Raw genomic sequence first — 14,846 nt, 5'->3', positions numbered from 1 at the left:
GCGGATTAAAATTTTGTATTATTATAGTTTATTTTTATATAATTAATTTTTATGTAACTAATTTTTTATTTTAATTTATTTCTGTGTGAAAATACGTGTGTTGAAATCAAATTTGTTAATTCGATTCATTAGACTTTGAAAGCACTCGATAAATTAGAAATTAGATAAACAAGTCTTAATGAATCATTTTTTTTAATATAGAAATTGTAAAATCAATTTAATGTACTTGATTGTATACTATTATAAATACTACTTATTGTTAGATTCTGATTCATAAAATAAATCTAAACGTTTAATTGAAATGCATATTTATGTACACTAGACAAAAACACAAATAATTTTTTAAACATTCCAGACATTTTCACTCCAATTATAACGTATGTGATGAGTAGTTGACTTTTTCTCTTAAATTAATAAATCAATCAATTATTTCAGAAGAGAAACATTAAAAAAAAATTTAATTAAGTCAATAAAATCAATTCACATTCCTGTTCAAAAGATATTTTGTTATAATTAATAACTATCTTTATTACAAATAATCACTACGAATTTACTGATGTTTTTTATAAACAAAAAAGTAACATGGAGCTTAAAGACAAATTTACAAAAAGTATTATTTATGCACTATTATGTTCACGCGCGAAACATGTGATTTTTTTAAAGTCTAAAGTCGTACTGCGCAGTCATCACGTTGTAATAACTATGCGTGTGCGTGATCATTTCTCACACTTTCGAACATGAGCTTAGCGTGTCCCACTTGACAATCGGAATAAATAATTTTTAAAAGACATTTATCCATAAGGTTTTCTCTCGAAGCATAACATTTATCATGTAGGCAATATTTACCACATAAAAAAAGTATTCAAATTTTCATACCGTAAATAAAAATAAAGAATTGCTACGGTAAAATTAATGTACATTTAATTAAACGTTGGCTAATATTGATTTATAGTGCGTTAAACATAATCACGCTATTTTTATTGATTAAATACGTTGCAAAATAAGCTAAACGTTAAATTTAAATCTAAATTGCAATTATGACATTAATGAAATCAAGTACAGTTGCTTGCTGTATTTGCAATTAAAATGAGAAGCTAACGTCATTTTTTTGCCTTGAAATACGATTTGATTTATTAATCTTCAATATGTTAATATTATATATTAGTTTATTTAAAATTTAAATAAACTAATATAATATACTAATATATAATTTTAAATAATCAATTTAAAACGCATAAAACAGAATACGTATATTTGGCACAATATATTTATTGTTATTAATTTTTACATTCAATCATATAATTGTTTTAATTAAAACGTTTAGTCGTATATTATTATTTTTTTAATTAAAATATTGATTCAGTACTTAGATAAAATTAAATTTAATTGGACATTCTTTATGATTTAAAGTAAATATTTTGTCTTAATAAATTTTAAGCACAAGTATTAATTTCTCGGAAATTAAGATGGATTACACCGTTTAAGGGCACCGTCAAGACTGCTCTCGGATCAATTGTCATTGGTACCATAGTTTCTTCACACGGTGTCACCTCGTATTTGCTTAAGATCTGAAGCAACGTTAGCTTTGTTTGCAAAAGCCCGAAGCGGATGCCTGCAAAGTATTATAAAACAGTACTACGTAATATTTAATATCTTAATATTTTAATAGAGATTATATTAAGAACAGTTCTTGCACCTATACACGCATGTGGGCCTTCTCCAAATGGGAAATAAACGCATGCCGGTCTGCTACGTTTATTTTCTTCATTAAATCGTTCCGGATCGAATTTATTCGGATTGGGAAAATATTCCGGATCGTAATGCAGGCCAAGCATCGAGATATAAATTGGTGTACCTTTCTCAATTACGAGATTAAATTCTGGCGCTTCATAAGTCTGATTAGTCATACGATTTATATAACCCAATGGTGGATACATTCTCAAAGTTTCTGAGACCACCATATCGAGATACGGTAACGACGATGTCTAGTAATAAAAAATTATATCATTATTAAATTGATAATTAATTTAATTTGAGATAATAAATCTCCAAAAATGTTTGTACTTAAAACAAAATAAATATATATTTAGACGTTAGAGAGAGAGGGAGGAGAGGGAGGGAGGGAGCAGAGAGAGAGAGAGAGGGGGAAGGGAGGGAGAGGGGAAAGGGGAGGGGGGGAGAGAGAGCAAGCGAACATTCTGAATGCAAAAAGTGCAAACAGTACAACAGGTCTAAAAGAAAATTTATAAAATATGAATATGGGAAAAGTAGCGGATGATAGTCGTATACCATGTCGTATGTAATTTCTCCATTGGTTTCATCAAGTGCCTCGAGAATTTCTTTTCGCAGAGTATTCTGAATTTCAGGTTCCACCGCGAGTTGATATAATGCGAAGGCCGTAGTTGTTGAAGAGGTTTCAAAACCAGCTGCAAAGAAACTAACTGGTTGTGCCAGAAGATCATCGCCATCAAACGCTGAAATTTATATTTTTTAATTTAATTATAAATTTTTGAACAATTTCATTACGCGCTACAATTTCGTTAGCATAATTATTAATCAAATTAGTCTTAATTTCTCGTTAATTCTATTAAATTCTACATACGTATTCGTTTCTATTAAATATAATTTTTAAATATGTTTGCATAAACTTGAAATTAGTTTTTAGTTCGCTTACTGAAATCTTGTAGATCCTTATTATTGCTATTTTTAAGTTCAATAAGGATGTCGATAAGATCGTTTCTCTTTATGCCAGATTTCATGCGCTGAGTGAGCGTCTCCCAAAAGACTTTTCGCAGGAACTCCGTGGGCTGTTTGCCGAACATCTTTAAATGTGCCAAACGAGTTACAGTTGGAAGAAAAAATATCGCGAGCATCTCCAAGCCGCGAATCAAATTAAACTGAAACATCATCTTGCCATATTTGCGGAACTCTGCGTCTGGATTTTTGAATGAATTCACGTCGAGCCCGTAAGCGGTACCGCCGATTATATCCGTGGTAAATTTGGCACTTAAATCTTTTACTTCTATTGTCTTTCCCTCACCTGCCATCAATTAAATTAATTTTTTTTTAAATAGGCAAATTTTATCGCGCTCTAGACTAGAATACCCTCTCAATGCTTCGCATTTTATGAATTATTCAGTACTCACCCTCTAACTGTAGTGAATTGAGATATTCATCTAAATTCTTTACGCATATTAACATCAAGTTGAACATCTTCTTCATTTTACCAGACGTAAAGAACGGCGTTAGTTTCGTTCTTATCGTCTTCCAGGCTGGATTTCTGATAAAAAGAAGATTCGCGTACCCTATGCGATCCGCAGGATCCGCCGAATTGTATCGATCCGAGAAGCAGTTGAAATCTTTCACTAAAATTTTCTTGATGAGTTCTCGATCGCGAACCAGCAGGAAGGGTTTGTCCAATACGTAGAAACCCGCGTACGGTACGCCCTTCGTTTCATCGTAAATATCCTTTAGGAAATACGCCGGTGCTTTCTTCAGAAATAAACACTCCTTGAAATTGCCGAAGAAAGGCGTCGGTGTCATTTCCAAAATACCCCGTTTTTTCCAGTATTTGAAATTGCGCGTCATATAAAGGTAAGCAGTTGCCATGAGAGTTAGAAAAATTATTATGACGTCCAAACTCCAGTAAACCGTTATAAGTGCCATTGTTTGCCACTTTGTCTACAAAAACACATTTTTATATTAGTCTAAAAAAAAAATGGATGATTATATGAGCAACTCGTCGCTAATATTTATTTGTTTATTAATTATATTATAAATAGCTGAAGAATCGATCAATTATATACAAGTGTACGGAATTGATAGAATGGCACTGAACTTACAACGTTTTTCACCAAATATAACAACTGTTTAATAATTCTTGTGATTGACTTGCTTTATACGTACATCTTGTCTTGTCGCTGGTTAACAACTGTCTGATTTCAATACGTATTTTGAAAAAAACCCGTTGCGCTGACGAGATCAAAACCATTAAATAAATCGATAATGGCAAACACGCGCGCGATGATGATTCTAGCGCTATTCGAGCAGACAACAAGTATTGGGCATTAATACAGATATTAATTTATAAGATTTGTTTAGAAAACAGATTTTTATTATAAAACAAATTTAAATATTTTATAAACACAATTAATTTCTATTAACCCTTTCAGTGGTAGACAGGGGCCAAACTGAGTGGTCCAAAACAGCAGTCAAAAAATTTTGGAATTTTCTATATTGTACTATATTGTTTGAAAGGGTATGAACAAAGAAATTATTTACCATAAATCTCTGGTCGATACGTTCACCTGTTCAGAAGTTATTTAGGGTCAAAGTTCGAAAAAAGTTAACTTTGTATTTATCGGTAGGTAACGCAACGTATGATTCTAATACTGTACACTCATTCTTTCTTCGTCGAATACTCACGTGAGTATTCGACAAAAAGAGAATGAGTATACAGTGTCGGAATCATACGTTACATTACCTACCAATAAATACTGTAAGGGACTGGCTCGTAAGACAGGGTGGATTGTCAAAAAATTAAAAATTAAATAAAAAAGAAATAACAAGTAAAAAATAAAATAAAACCAAACTAAAATACACAAAAATGAAGTGTAAAATCATCGTTGCAGTCTCCTTCCGATACACTTTGGGGTCATAATAAAATTATATTAATGGAGATAATTTAATACTACTACTACAATTTCTGTAGAAATCTGCAAGTTTTTTGCTTGTTTTCATGTCAAATTTGCAATTAGCGATCAAACAAACTCCTAGATACCACTTTAAGTGATACCAGTATGATTTTCACGTTTTTTTAATACTTTACGCCATATGGCGGGCGCATCACCGAAAGGATTAACACTCGGTTAATTTTATATATAAAAAAACGTATTAATTAACAAAAAAATACAAACTCCTGCGCGCATTTAAGAAACGGAACGATTTCGAAGCGTTACGCATCATCAGTATTACAGTCTATATGCAGTGTAACTTACCAGACACAGATCGATCGAACGGCGATCACCGTTTACGGACAGAGGTTTCGTCAGCTAGCGTCAACTGCGCGAAGATCGTTGAAATTCACTCTCGCCAGAGATGAAGCTATCGTCGAGCGATGATAATGCGTATTATTGTCGCGGGATACAATTATTTAATCGGATGCACAATTCACAAGTCGATTTTTTAATTGTTATTCCCGGAGAATGTGAATCGGTAAGATGGACCACCGGATTCACCAAATGGTTCGTAAAGAATGACTATGAGCGTCGCAGTTCTTTTAAATTAGCGCGAGTGGCATATCGGTAGCCGATTTCCGAGGCAACGCCTAGTGTCTCCCCTCGAGCTCTTCACTCCGCTCGCGAACCAACAGCTATGGTCCTAAGCTATTTTGTCTGACAAACAAATGACGCTCTACGCCCTTGAACCATAACATTTAAGAACGGGCGACAGCTAAGCTAAATTAATTTGCCAAGGTCACGGTTCGTTGATCGAGCAACGCTAAATTGTGCACTCTTGAAAACGATGTTATAATAGTACTGTTACGTAAGTTATTTGTGAACGTTGTAGATCTTTTAAAATTATCTGCCATTGCCACGATTCATTGACTGATTAGCTACGTTAAATCAGGCATGACCCCGTGGGCGCCCAAAAAGTATGCGAGGTGGAGAACATACTTCCTCTTTCCACGGTTGCTTCTTCCCGTCTTTCCTTCTGACTCCGCGATCCACCTATCCCTTTCATACGACCGCTCTCAGTCCCTACTATGCTACAGTATGTGCACGTGACGGTGCACATACTGTAGCATAGTAGGGACTGAGAGCGGTCGTATGAAGGGGATAGGTGGAAGGCAAAGCGGAGAACTATAGTTTGTGGGCCATGCCTGCGTTAAATTATTGTGTCTAATTCTGTTTTCTTAAATGAGGTTATAGTACCATTGCGCAAGTTATTTGTATCATGTAGTATCTGTACAAAGTTTATTATAACGATACCGTAAAGGTCACAGATTTGTTCCATTCATTGCGTAAACATTCTTAAATTGCCATTATGAACAGAGTTGGGCAATTTAGCGTTTTGAGTGGTTTTTTATATTTCCTACGTATAAAACGTATAATACGTATAAAACATGTATGAAACAGCAAAATGTATTATGTACGGTGCATAGTGTAAATGCATTATGTACGTATAGTTCGAGCTTCTCCGCTTTCCCTTCCACACGTGCGAGTCACGTTCACATACTGTAGCATAGTAGGGACCGAGAGCGGTCGTATGGAGGGGATTGGTGGATCGCAGAGTCAGAAGGAAAGACGGGAAGAAGCAACTGTGGGAAGAGGAAGCATGTTCTCCTCCTCGCATGCTTTTTGGGCGCCCACGTAGTCATGCCTGAATTGTACGGCAAATCCTTAAAAACTCATCACATGATATTTACAATATAGCATAAATATAATTAAGTTTTTCGTAATATATGATCAGTACAAAATTACCTTTTCAAAAAAAGGTAAAAAAGGCGCTAAGTGTGTGCGCGCGCCTAAAAATCTTTAAATACTTATAAGTGGTAGTATTTTTGTATTATTTTGTATACAAAATACAAGGATGGTACCACTTGGGTTTTGCAGAAAAAATAAAGATTTTTAGGTGTGTGTACACACTTGGCGCCTTCTTTTATTTTTTTTTAAATAATTTTGTACTGCTCTTTTATCACGTGAAAGAACGGTGTTGCTGATGTGTAAAAAAAATTTAACTGAATACAGATCTGAAAATAATTTTGTAGAGTCATCCAAATAATTATAGGACACTCAAATTGGTTGCTAGAGCATCAACATTTTTTGCAGCTTTGCTTATCGTGCTTTAACGCCATGCATAATTATTTTGATAATCCAATAGAATTATTTTCAAATATGTATCCAATTAAACTTTTAGTTTTACTTCATCAAAACTGTTTTTTCTATATAGATATTATTTAGATAAATATTTACAATATTTTATGCTTGTTTTTTTTGCGTTGTTCTGCGGAATTCTACAGATACCCTGCAAACGTCATTAATATTGAATAATGCATGTTTTGCGTTGTCTCCCTCCGCAATGACAGAGCCGGCGACAGATTTGACGAATGAAAGTAATTTCGCGCCTCGTGCATATGTAACACGAGCGCATTCGGATTCGTTGTAAATGACAGCCGACTCGTTTGTTTTATATGCCCCCTTAAAGAGATCCCAAAGTGAAACAAATTACCAACATTTTGTCATTTAAAAATGTTTTTATCTAGTAAGTTAATATATTAACATTAAGTTAATGTATTAATATTAACCATAATAAGTAATTAAAATATATTAATTAAAATAAATTATTTTCTTAGTGATTTACGGTTTCATGAAAACAGCTTTCAATGCTCTATCAAATAAATGCAGAACTTGGGTCAATCACTGACGGAATTTATAAATTAAAAGTACAAATTACAAATTATGATCCAGTAGATAATATTAATTTTGAAAGAAGGTCAAAAAATGGAACTAAAACGGTGATACTGTGCTGTAATCATGCGTGTTCTCTCCTTTTGCACATGCGTACAAAACGTACAATGCTGTGAGAGAGGATCAAAAGAGATTAAGTAATATGCTAAAAAATATATTACAGATTATAAATTGTTATGAAAAACAGAAATTATTTTTCATGGATAGAGAGAAAAAGTTATTTTTCGCTTGTAGTCAACTGGCCAATGCCTCACTTTTTAAAAGCATAAGAAATAATATATAATATTAAGCGTAAATTGTAAGGAGACGTTTTATCTCTTTGCACTAGCTTTTCGTGTTTCTGTAGTGTTATGTGGCGCCACGTAAAACGATAATATCGTTGATTAATCAATCGCATATAATACCGTTAACGATTCACTTAATTACTCAATTAGTTTAATCGTGCTTTGTGCAATTTAATGTTAATATCGCGTGGCACAAAACGGCGTGCGTTCTACAATGTCGATAATAATGTTTACCCATAGTGTGCACAGAGTTAAATAACAAATGCTCGATATGATAATTAAGAGGCTTTAATTAATCTAAGAATGTTAAATCAAATTAACGACTTCTAAGAGGATCGATGGGATCGAAACGTTGTATGTTGCTTTTGAATTTCCTTTTTCGTATGTGACGCATACGAGCTGTTAAAAAATAATCTACGAGAGAGAATGGAGTATTTTAAAGCGCGTGTACATCACCTGTTGACAATCGATACTGAAACGTCTTTTCATTTATTGTATATTGAACGTGACAATTTGAAAATCTTTTAAGTCTAAGCATTGAGTGTTATACGACGTTAGGTATGACGAGCTGAACATCTTACATATCTTTGAAAGTATAGAATATGATCACATTTTGGAGATATACTCTGTGAATATAATATTTCACTTACGAAACTATTCTCACTTATCTCATAATCATTGAATCAACTTGTTTGATACTTACTAGGATCCACCGGCTATCACGCACACTGTTGCATCTGTTGCCCATGAACGCGAAACAAGTGTGAGCTTCGAAGTTTGAGTATAAGTCGAGCGCACTTTCAAATATGTAATTCTTAATCCAAGATTAACAGCTTTCAAATAACGTGATTGAGCTCGTCGTGAGAACAATATGATATTAGAAACAAGAATACGATCTTAAGAATAAAATATACTTTGCATAAATCTATTTATTATTGATAAAAGTGAACAGTTGTAATTGAATAGAACATTTCATAGGTACTTAAATGAAAACAAATAGCATTCAAGAATAAAAATATTCGTGAATTAAGAATTCATTTTTTTGTGTGTATATGAATCGATATGTCAGATACATAAATGTGATTCAGCGTATACGTCTTATAGGAATAAATCGATAAAACGGTATCATTGACTTCTTATGCAAGACGATCAAAAATAATTTTACAAGTTTGGGCTGTGTATGCAGATTTCACAGCTCTTATTATGGCGCACTGGATTATTATCATCTAACTGACAAACAGGATGTTTATTAATGATTGTATACACCTTTTATTTGCATACCATAAGAAATAATCTTGAATAAAGTATCGAACAAAAAAGGAAAGATAACAAAGAGATAAATTTGCCGTTTTACCCTTTCATTCAATGTAAGTTTGTATATAAAGAATGCGTAAAAAACGCAACGTAAAAGCCGCATTGAAGCCGCACGTTTGCACGGTGTGTTGTCGCGAGCGTTATTACTTTGTGTAGTGACACTTGTCACTACAACTTTCAGAAGCACGGGCGCAATTTTGAATATTGTGAAATAAGTACTTTAAATTCAAAGTAACTTTAAAAAAAATTACTGAAAACGTTCTGAAATATAGCGTTTGTGATTCTATCAATATAATTAATACTATATAAATAATATATCAAAAATATTTTAAATTTAAAATATATTTTAAAGTTAAATATACTTTAATTTATTTCGGATTTAAAATACTTCAAAAATAATATTTTCAATTATATTTAGAGCATTACAATTTGCAATTTTTTATAAAATTGTCAGTAACTTTTTAATATAATACTATAAATTTTTAAATTTTCCGTAATCTAATATTTTTATAAGATTTTGCAAGTGTATATTTTGATATTCCAGAAACGTTTTTGAAACATTGTAAAAATGTGTTAGAAATTTTTTATTTTAATTAAAGAAGCGTTCTGTGTACAGGAATCTAAGTTAATAATATTTAAATTATAATATATTGTTAAATTAATAATAAAGAAGAGAAGATCGTGAGCTAGTGTGGATGAGTTATGAATTTTTGTATAATTCGCGTTGAATTCTAAAAACAATTGTTAAAATTACTTTGTTACGGTGTATTTAGACATTACAAAGGGCATAAGTTATTAGTTTTCATGACGTTTTTATAAAAGCTAAATATCAGCGGATAGCTGAGATTTATTTTATAGATGTGTATGTAATTTTAAAAAATATGTTGGATATTAATTTTTTTTTAATTTTAATCTGGCTTGTGAAAGCCTGCAATGTAGCTTTTAAATAATGTAATTGAATTTAATATATAACGTAATGTGTATAAATTCAGTATATAAAGTTATGTAAGGAAGATAAATGTGAGCTATTTGTATTACAAATGTTGCACGCTTTGTAAGTTTCTTTTATATAAAGCTTACTAGCAGCAACAGTTATAAAATATTTATTACTTAGGATGTAATTTATAAAAATTTGATGACATTGAATAATAAGTCGAAGAAGAAGAGGAGTAGTAAAGAAGATATAAAAAACAGTATGATATTCGAGTAATTTATTATAAAGGTTAAATAAAACTTATTAAAGAGTACAATGTTATATTTTCATACTATGTTTTTTATACGATGTTTGCATGCCTTGTCATATATTATATATGTGATTTTGGCATTAGTTTTGTAAAGCGCACCAAGAATTTCTTTTCTAAGCCTATCTTGTACTTCCGGATGTATCGGGATTTCGTAGAACCATTACCAACTAAGAAGTTTTGTAACCAACCGTGAAGAAAATAGCTGCTTGTGGTACTACTAAAATTGCAATTCATACGTTTTCAAAAATTTCCATTTGTTATCATGATTAATTTTTCACTATTAAATTTATTGTTTAAACAAATTAAATTCTGATCTTTTTAAATACAAATTGAACAATTTATGCATTAAGAATGTTAAATCATTTTGCTTACTAAATTCTCCAATGTTCTAATTTTTATAAGTGTTTCTTAGTTCGATGAGATCATTCCTGTGATTATACTATCAGTTAATAAGTAATTTTCTTCTTTTAAACAGTACTTTTTTTACGCGATTTGTTTTATGTTGTCAGGAATTATATCTTTTTATTAAAATTATTTGATATCAGTCAGCCAAAAAATTTAATTTAAGTATTCCTGTTATAACGATTCATTGCTGTTGAATATATTACTTACGGTTATACATAACGAATCAAATTCAAATTTACTTAACTTTTATCAATATTATTAACTTCTCAACTTTTATTAATACTGTTTTTGTGCAAATAGAAACGTATATAAGATCCTGCTCGCCAGGGGGGCTTCTAAAGAATTAATATTATATATTCCGCCTTCATGACTATGTAACGAGTCTTAAGGTGATGCTAAAGTTGTCCTTTTTTACCGACCAAACGTTAATTTTCGGGCAAGCCGTTCTTCTAATTGCATGTACAGATTTAAAAGTCCTTTTCCACAGTAATGTATAATGGACGCTATATAAGGATAAAGAAAACAAAAAAAATTGAAAATAATTTTCCAATTTTCCAATATTCCGACCAGAATTGGATGTGCGTCGTTAGTGCGCCGGAAATTTTAGCGTTATAAGAAAAAGGCCGGCGTGGCCGCTCTCAGGTTCCTCTCTGGCTGCGATCAGCTGTGATATACCGAGATTGGACGTACGTGTGCTTACAAATTTCTGCAGACAAAAATCTTTTATATTAGACTTCTAAGCCAAATTTTGAAAATTCTACGTTGTTCCGGCGTCCAATTTGGAGCTCATAGTACACTCATTTTGTACGAAAAGACCGTCAAATATTTATGAAGCAAATATTTGGCACCCGTTTACAGCTCTATATTACAGAGCCAGCTAAGATTAGATAAAAAAGATATAAATTCAACGTTTTTGGCATAAAGTGGACTATGAGGTCCATTAATGTCTATACTTTAATTGACGAGAAGGATTTTGAAATCTGTAAATGCAATTAGAAGAATTTTGTCTACAAAAATTATTTGTTTTTAATCGGTAAAAAAGAACCGTGTTAAGCATCCTCTTAAGCAGATTTTAAATCCTTGCGCGTAAGTGGTATTCTACGTTCAAAGTGCAATAAAGTTCTTAAAAAGATAGTATTTTAACTCTGTACTTTTCCAACGCGATATAATTTTTACTCTGTAATTTTCCAACACAATAAAAAAACTCGCCCATTTTTACATGAATAAAAACTGTATAGTTAGAATAATAAAGTTCCGTTGGAAAAGATTTTAACCAAGTCTCGTGTTTATATTAAATTTATTACTAACTAAACTTCTTTAATATTATTTTCCAAGTGCTCATTAATGTTACTTAATTGTTAATTATTAATTAACATTATTAATTCACAATTATTAATTAACATCAATATTTCAATCTAATCACATTTCCACTTGACATTATTTTATGTTATACATAAAGACATCTTGATTTATCTTAATGTATTTGACTTTCTAATTCATGACTTTCTAATCAGTACTGCTATAAGTTATTAATAATTGTAATTATTTATACTGACTCTCATAACGATATCGTTGATAGATTTAAAAAGTCGGCCTCTCGTACCATTCGCAGTGCAGCCGGTTGTCACACAATTGGAGGAGGTCAGGGCAGCCATTTGTCTCTAATACCAAGAAAGAAACATCGGGTCAGCCCGCGTTTTCTGTCGCACCGGGTGACCTACTGTTCCTTTCTCGGAGTCGAGAAGAAACGCGCCGCTATTACAACGGATGCATTATTTATCCACATTCTCCTCTCTTTTACCATCGCGAATCCATTGTCGAGATACCTCTTCCTCCCGCGCGAATACAATCATTTCGAAGGATTGTATTTTTAGCTATCATCGATCATGCAATTTTTCTTTTCTACTTTGGCAAGAAAAGCCGGCTGATGAGTGGTGTCTATCGATCACCGCGGGGTGATTGATCGATACGTACTGGGTGTATTGCGCGGCAACCGCAATCGTATAAAAATTTGTCGAAAGTAAGACGCAGTCCAGAACTAAAGTATATCGCGTCTATCACGCATCGTTCCTCCAATTGTTACGGATGGTAGAAAGGGAAAAGTCGAAAGTGTTATTTTTGCTTTTCAGCAGTGAGAGCAGAGAGTACAGTAGCTAAGCGATAATCACGAATATGATTGCCGTGTGCTCTCAGTGACTTTCAGATCCACCAAGTTGCATCTTCTCGCCGCCGCAAGTCGATAACTCGTCGTTCTTATTTTTGCTTTTCTTATCCTTTATTTATCTTGAATATTTCAACATTATTATTCTCTAGTCATTCGTCTTTGAATATATTAATAACGGTACGGTAAAGCTGACTCATTCCTTCGATACTTTATTCCTACTTTTATTTTACCTTTCTTCTACAATCTCTTTTATTACTTTTTGCTTTAAAATTCCCAGGAATGCAGTGTACAAGTGCCATAAACTGCATGAAGCTCACACATTCTTTTTTGTCACATACATCTCTTCCTGTGTGCTCTTCTTTCCTGGTTCCTGGTAGCTATGAGTCCGGTTCCCGCAGTTGTGGGAAGATTTTCCTTTCCCTTCGTAATACAGTCGCGTGACAGTGAACCACTTTACTTGTGGATTTAACGCGACAAATAGACTATGACGTTAAAGATGCCAGTCTTCGTCCCGTCCGGCATTACTATCACGGCAATCGATATTTCTCAATTGCTCGTTCGACTTACATCATCGAAGATACTATCAAGTATGTAATAGTTTCATTACAAGCGTACGTACTACGTAGTACAACGCGAAAATGTTAATTTAAAAGATAGGCTAGCGTAAAGAATAAATTCTCTTGAAATGATGAAATACAAAATAAATTAACTGCTTTTGAAATTATAATGACTATTAAGAAAATTATATTTAGTAGTAAATAATTGTGGAGCGTGATTTTTTAAGTTCAAAACGATGCAAAATTGTGAAACACAGAATAAATTAATTGATTTAGAAATTGCAAATAATGCTACATATAGAAAATTACGTTTAGTAGTAAATTATTGTAGAACGTAATTTTTAGGTTTTTCACTTTGCAGAGAAAAGAAAGAGTATCCTTGTCTTCCGATGTCCAAATAGATACTGCCGGAGTCATCGACCTCTGGCACAGCATGTTGTGTAAAATGCGGTTAGTTAATAATGCAGCTCTTGGTGCGCATTGGTTCGATTACTTAACGTTATCGTGTAGAAAAATGAAAAATTTCGCTTTCTGTGTCATGAAACGCTCAATTAAACATTCAGTTGGTATAGCACAATTTTCTATTCCTTTAAAGACTCGAAAGACAGTGATAATGACTGCAGATAATTAATTGATTGATTCAAAGAAAAATTGCGATAACAGAGATAACGGTATATTTAAACAATATACAAGAAAATAATATAATAGAAAAATAATATTTAAAAAAGACGTATCCTACGCAAAATATTTATGATTTCCTGATAAGATAAAGTAAATAGTATCGCCTTGTGTACAATACTTTTAATTTGTATACATTATTAATGCAAGACGTGTGTCGACAAATAAGACAGTAAACATTATCGAACGTTTATTTTTCACAGAAATCAGTATCTCGAATGCAATTTTAAAATTTGAATAATCACAAGTACTTATTTATTGTAAGTATTATGACAGGTGATTTTGTATAACATCTGTATATTTGCCCATATGATTAATTTGAAATATAAAAGTTATTATATTATAAAGATAAAAAAAAAAAAAAAATACAAATAAAAAAATGGACATCTACCACTCTTTTATTGTATCTAATGTTCATAAAATTTATAAGTAATCGTATTTAATATGTTGTGTTAATATGTTTAATATCTTAATGAATCATCTAATCGCGGCACGGCCAATTACCTGATAAACTTCTTGAATGCTTACATTAATGTTCGATTAAATCGATTTATTTACCGTTCTAACTTTTAACAAACTGTGCTGACAACAAGATAAATCGTACTTGATAAGTAGTATGACTTATAATTTATTGATTGCTCGTCAGTATTTCATCGACATCGTCGGTAACAAAATCACTACTGATTTTACTCGTCTCTCTCGTAAGTAACATAAAACAATTTGATAGTAAG

The 14,846-nt window shown here is 32.1% G+C and overlaps 1 protein-coding gene across 2 annotated transcripts in view; it reads right to left on the bottom strand.

The window, feature by feature from the left end:
* Positions 1-1,253: 1,253 nt before the first annotated feature.
* LOC105207882 (cytochrome P450 6k1) overlaps positions 1,254-14,846 on the bottom strand; it is a 32,661-nt gene continuing 19,068 nt past the window's right edge. Inside the window, exons 1-6 of one of the 2 annotated variants that reach the window (XM_011177544.2) lie at positions 4,998-5,678; positions 3,147-3,681; positions 2,675-3,040; positions 2,290-2,474; positions 1,697-1,985; positions 1,254-1,612 (exon numbers count right to left, since the gene is read on the bottom strand). In XM_011177544.2, the coding sequence (XP_011175846.1) occupies positions 1,434-1,612; positions 1,697-1,985; positions 2,290-2,474; positions 2,675-3,040; positions 3,147-3,666 (1,539 nt within the window). In that variant the 5' untranslated portion in view covers positions 3,667-3,681; positions 4,998-5,678 and the 3' untranslated portion in view covers positions 1,254-1,433. Of the gene's footprint in view, positions 1,613-1,696; positions 1,986-2,289; positions 2,475-2,674; positions 3,041-3,146; positions 3,682-4,997; positions 5,679-14,846 lie in introns of those variants that run through there. The other variant, XM_039446987.1, reaches the window with a different exon arrangement.

This window comes from Solenopsis invicta, chromosome 3 (assembly GCF_016802725.1).
Source record: "Solenopsis invicta isolate M01_SB chromosome 3, UNIL_Sinv_3.0, whole genome shotgun sequence".
Taxonomy (NCBI): domain Eukaryota; kingdom Metazoa; phylum Arthropoda; class Insecta; order Hymenoptera; family Formicidae; genus Solenopsis; species Solenopsis invicta.
This window is presented reverse-complemented; position numbering and strand designations above follow the sequence as displayed.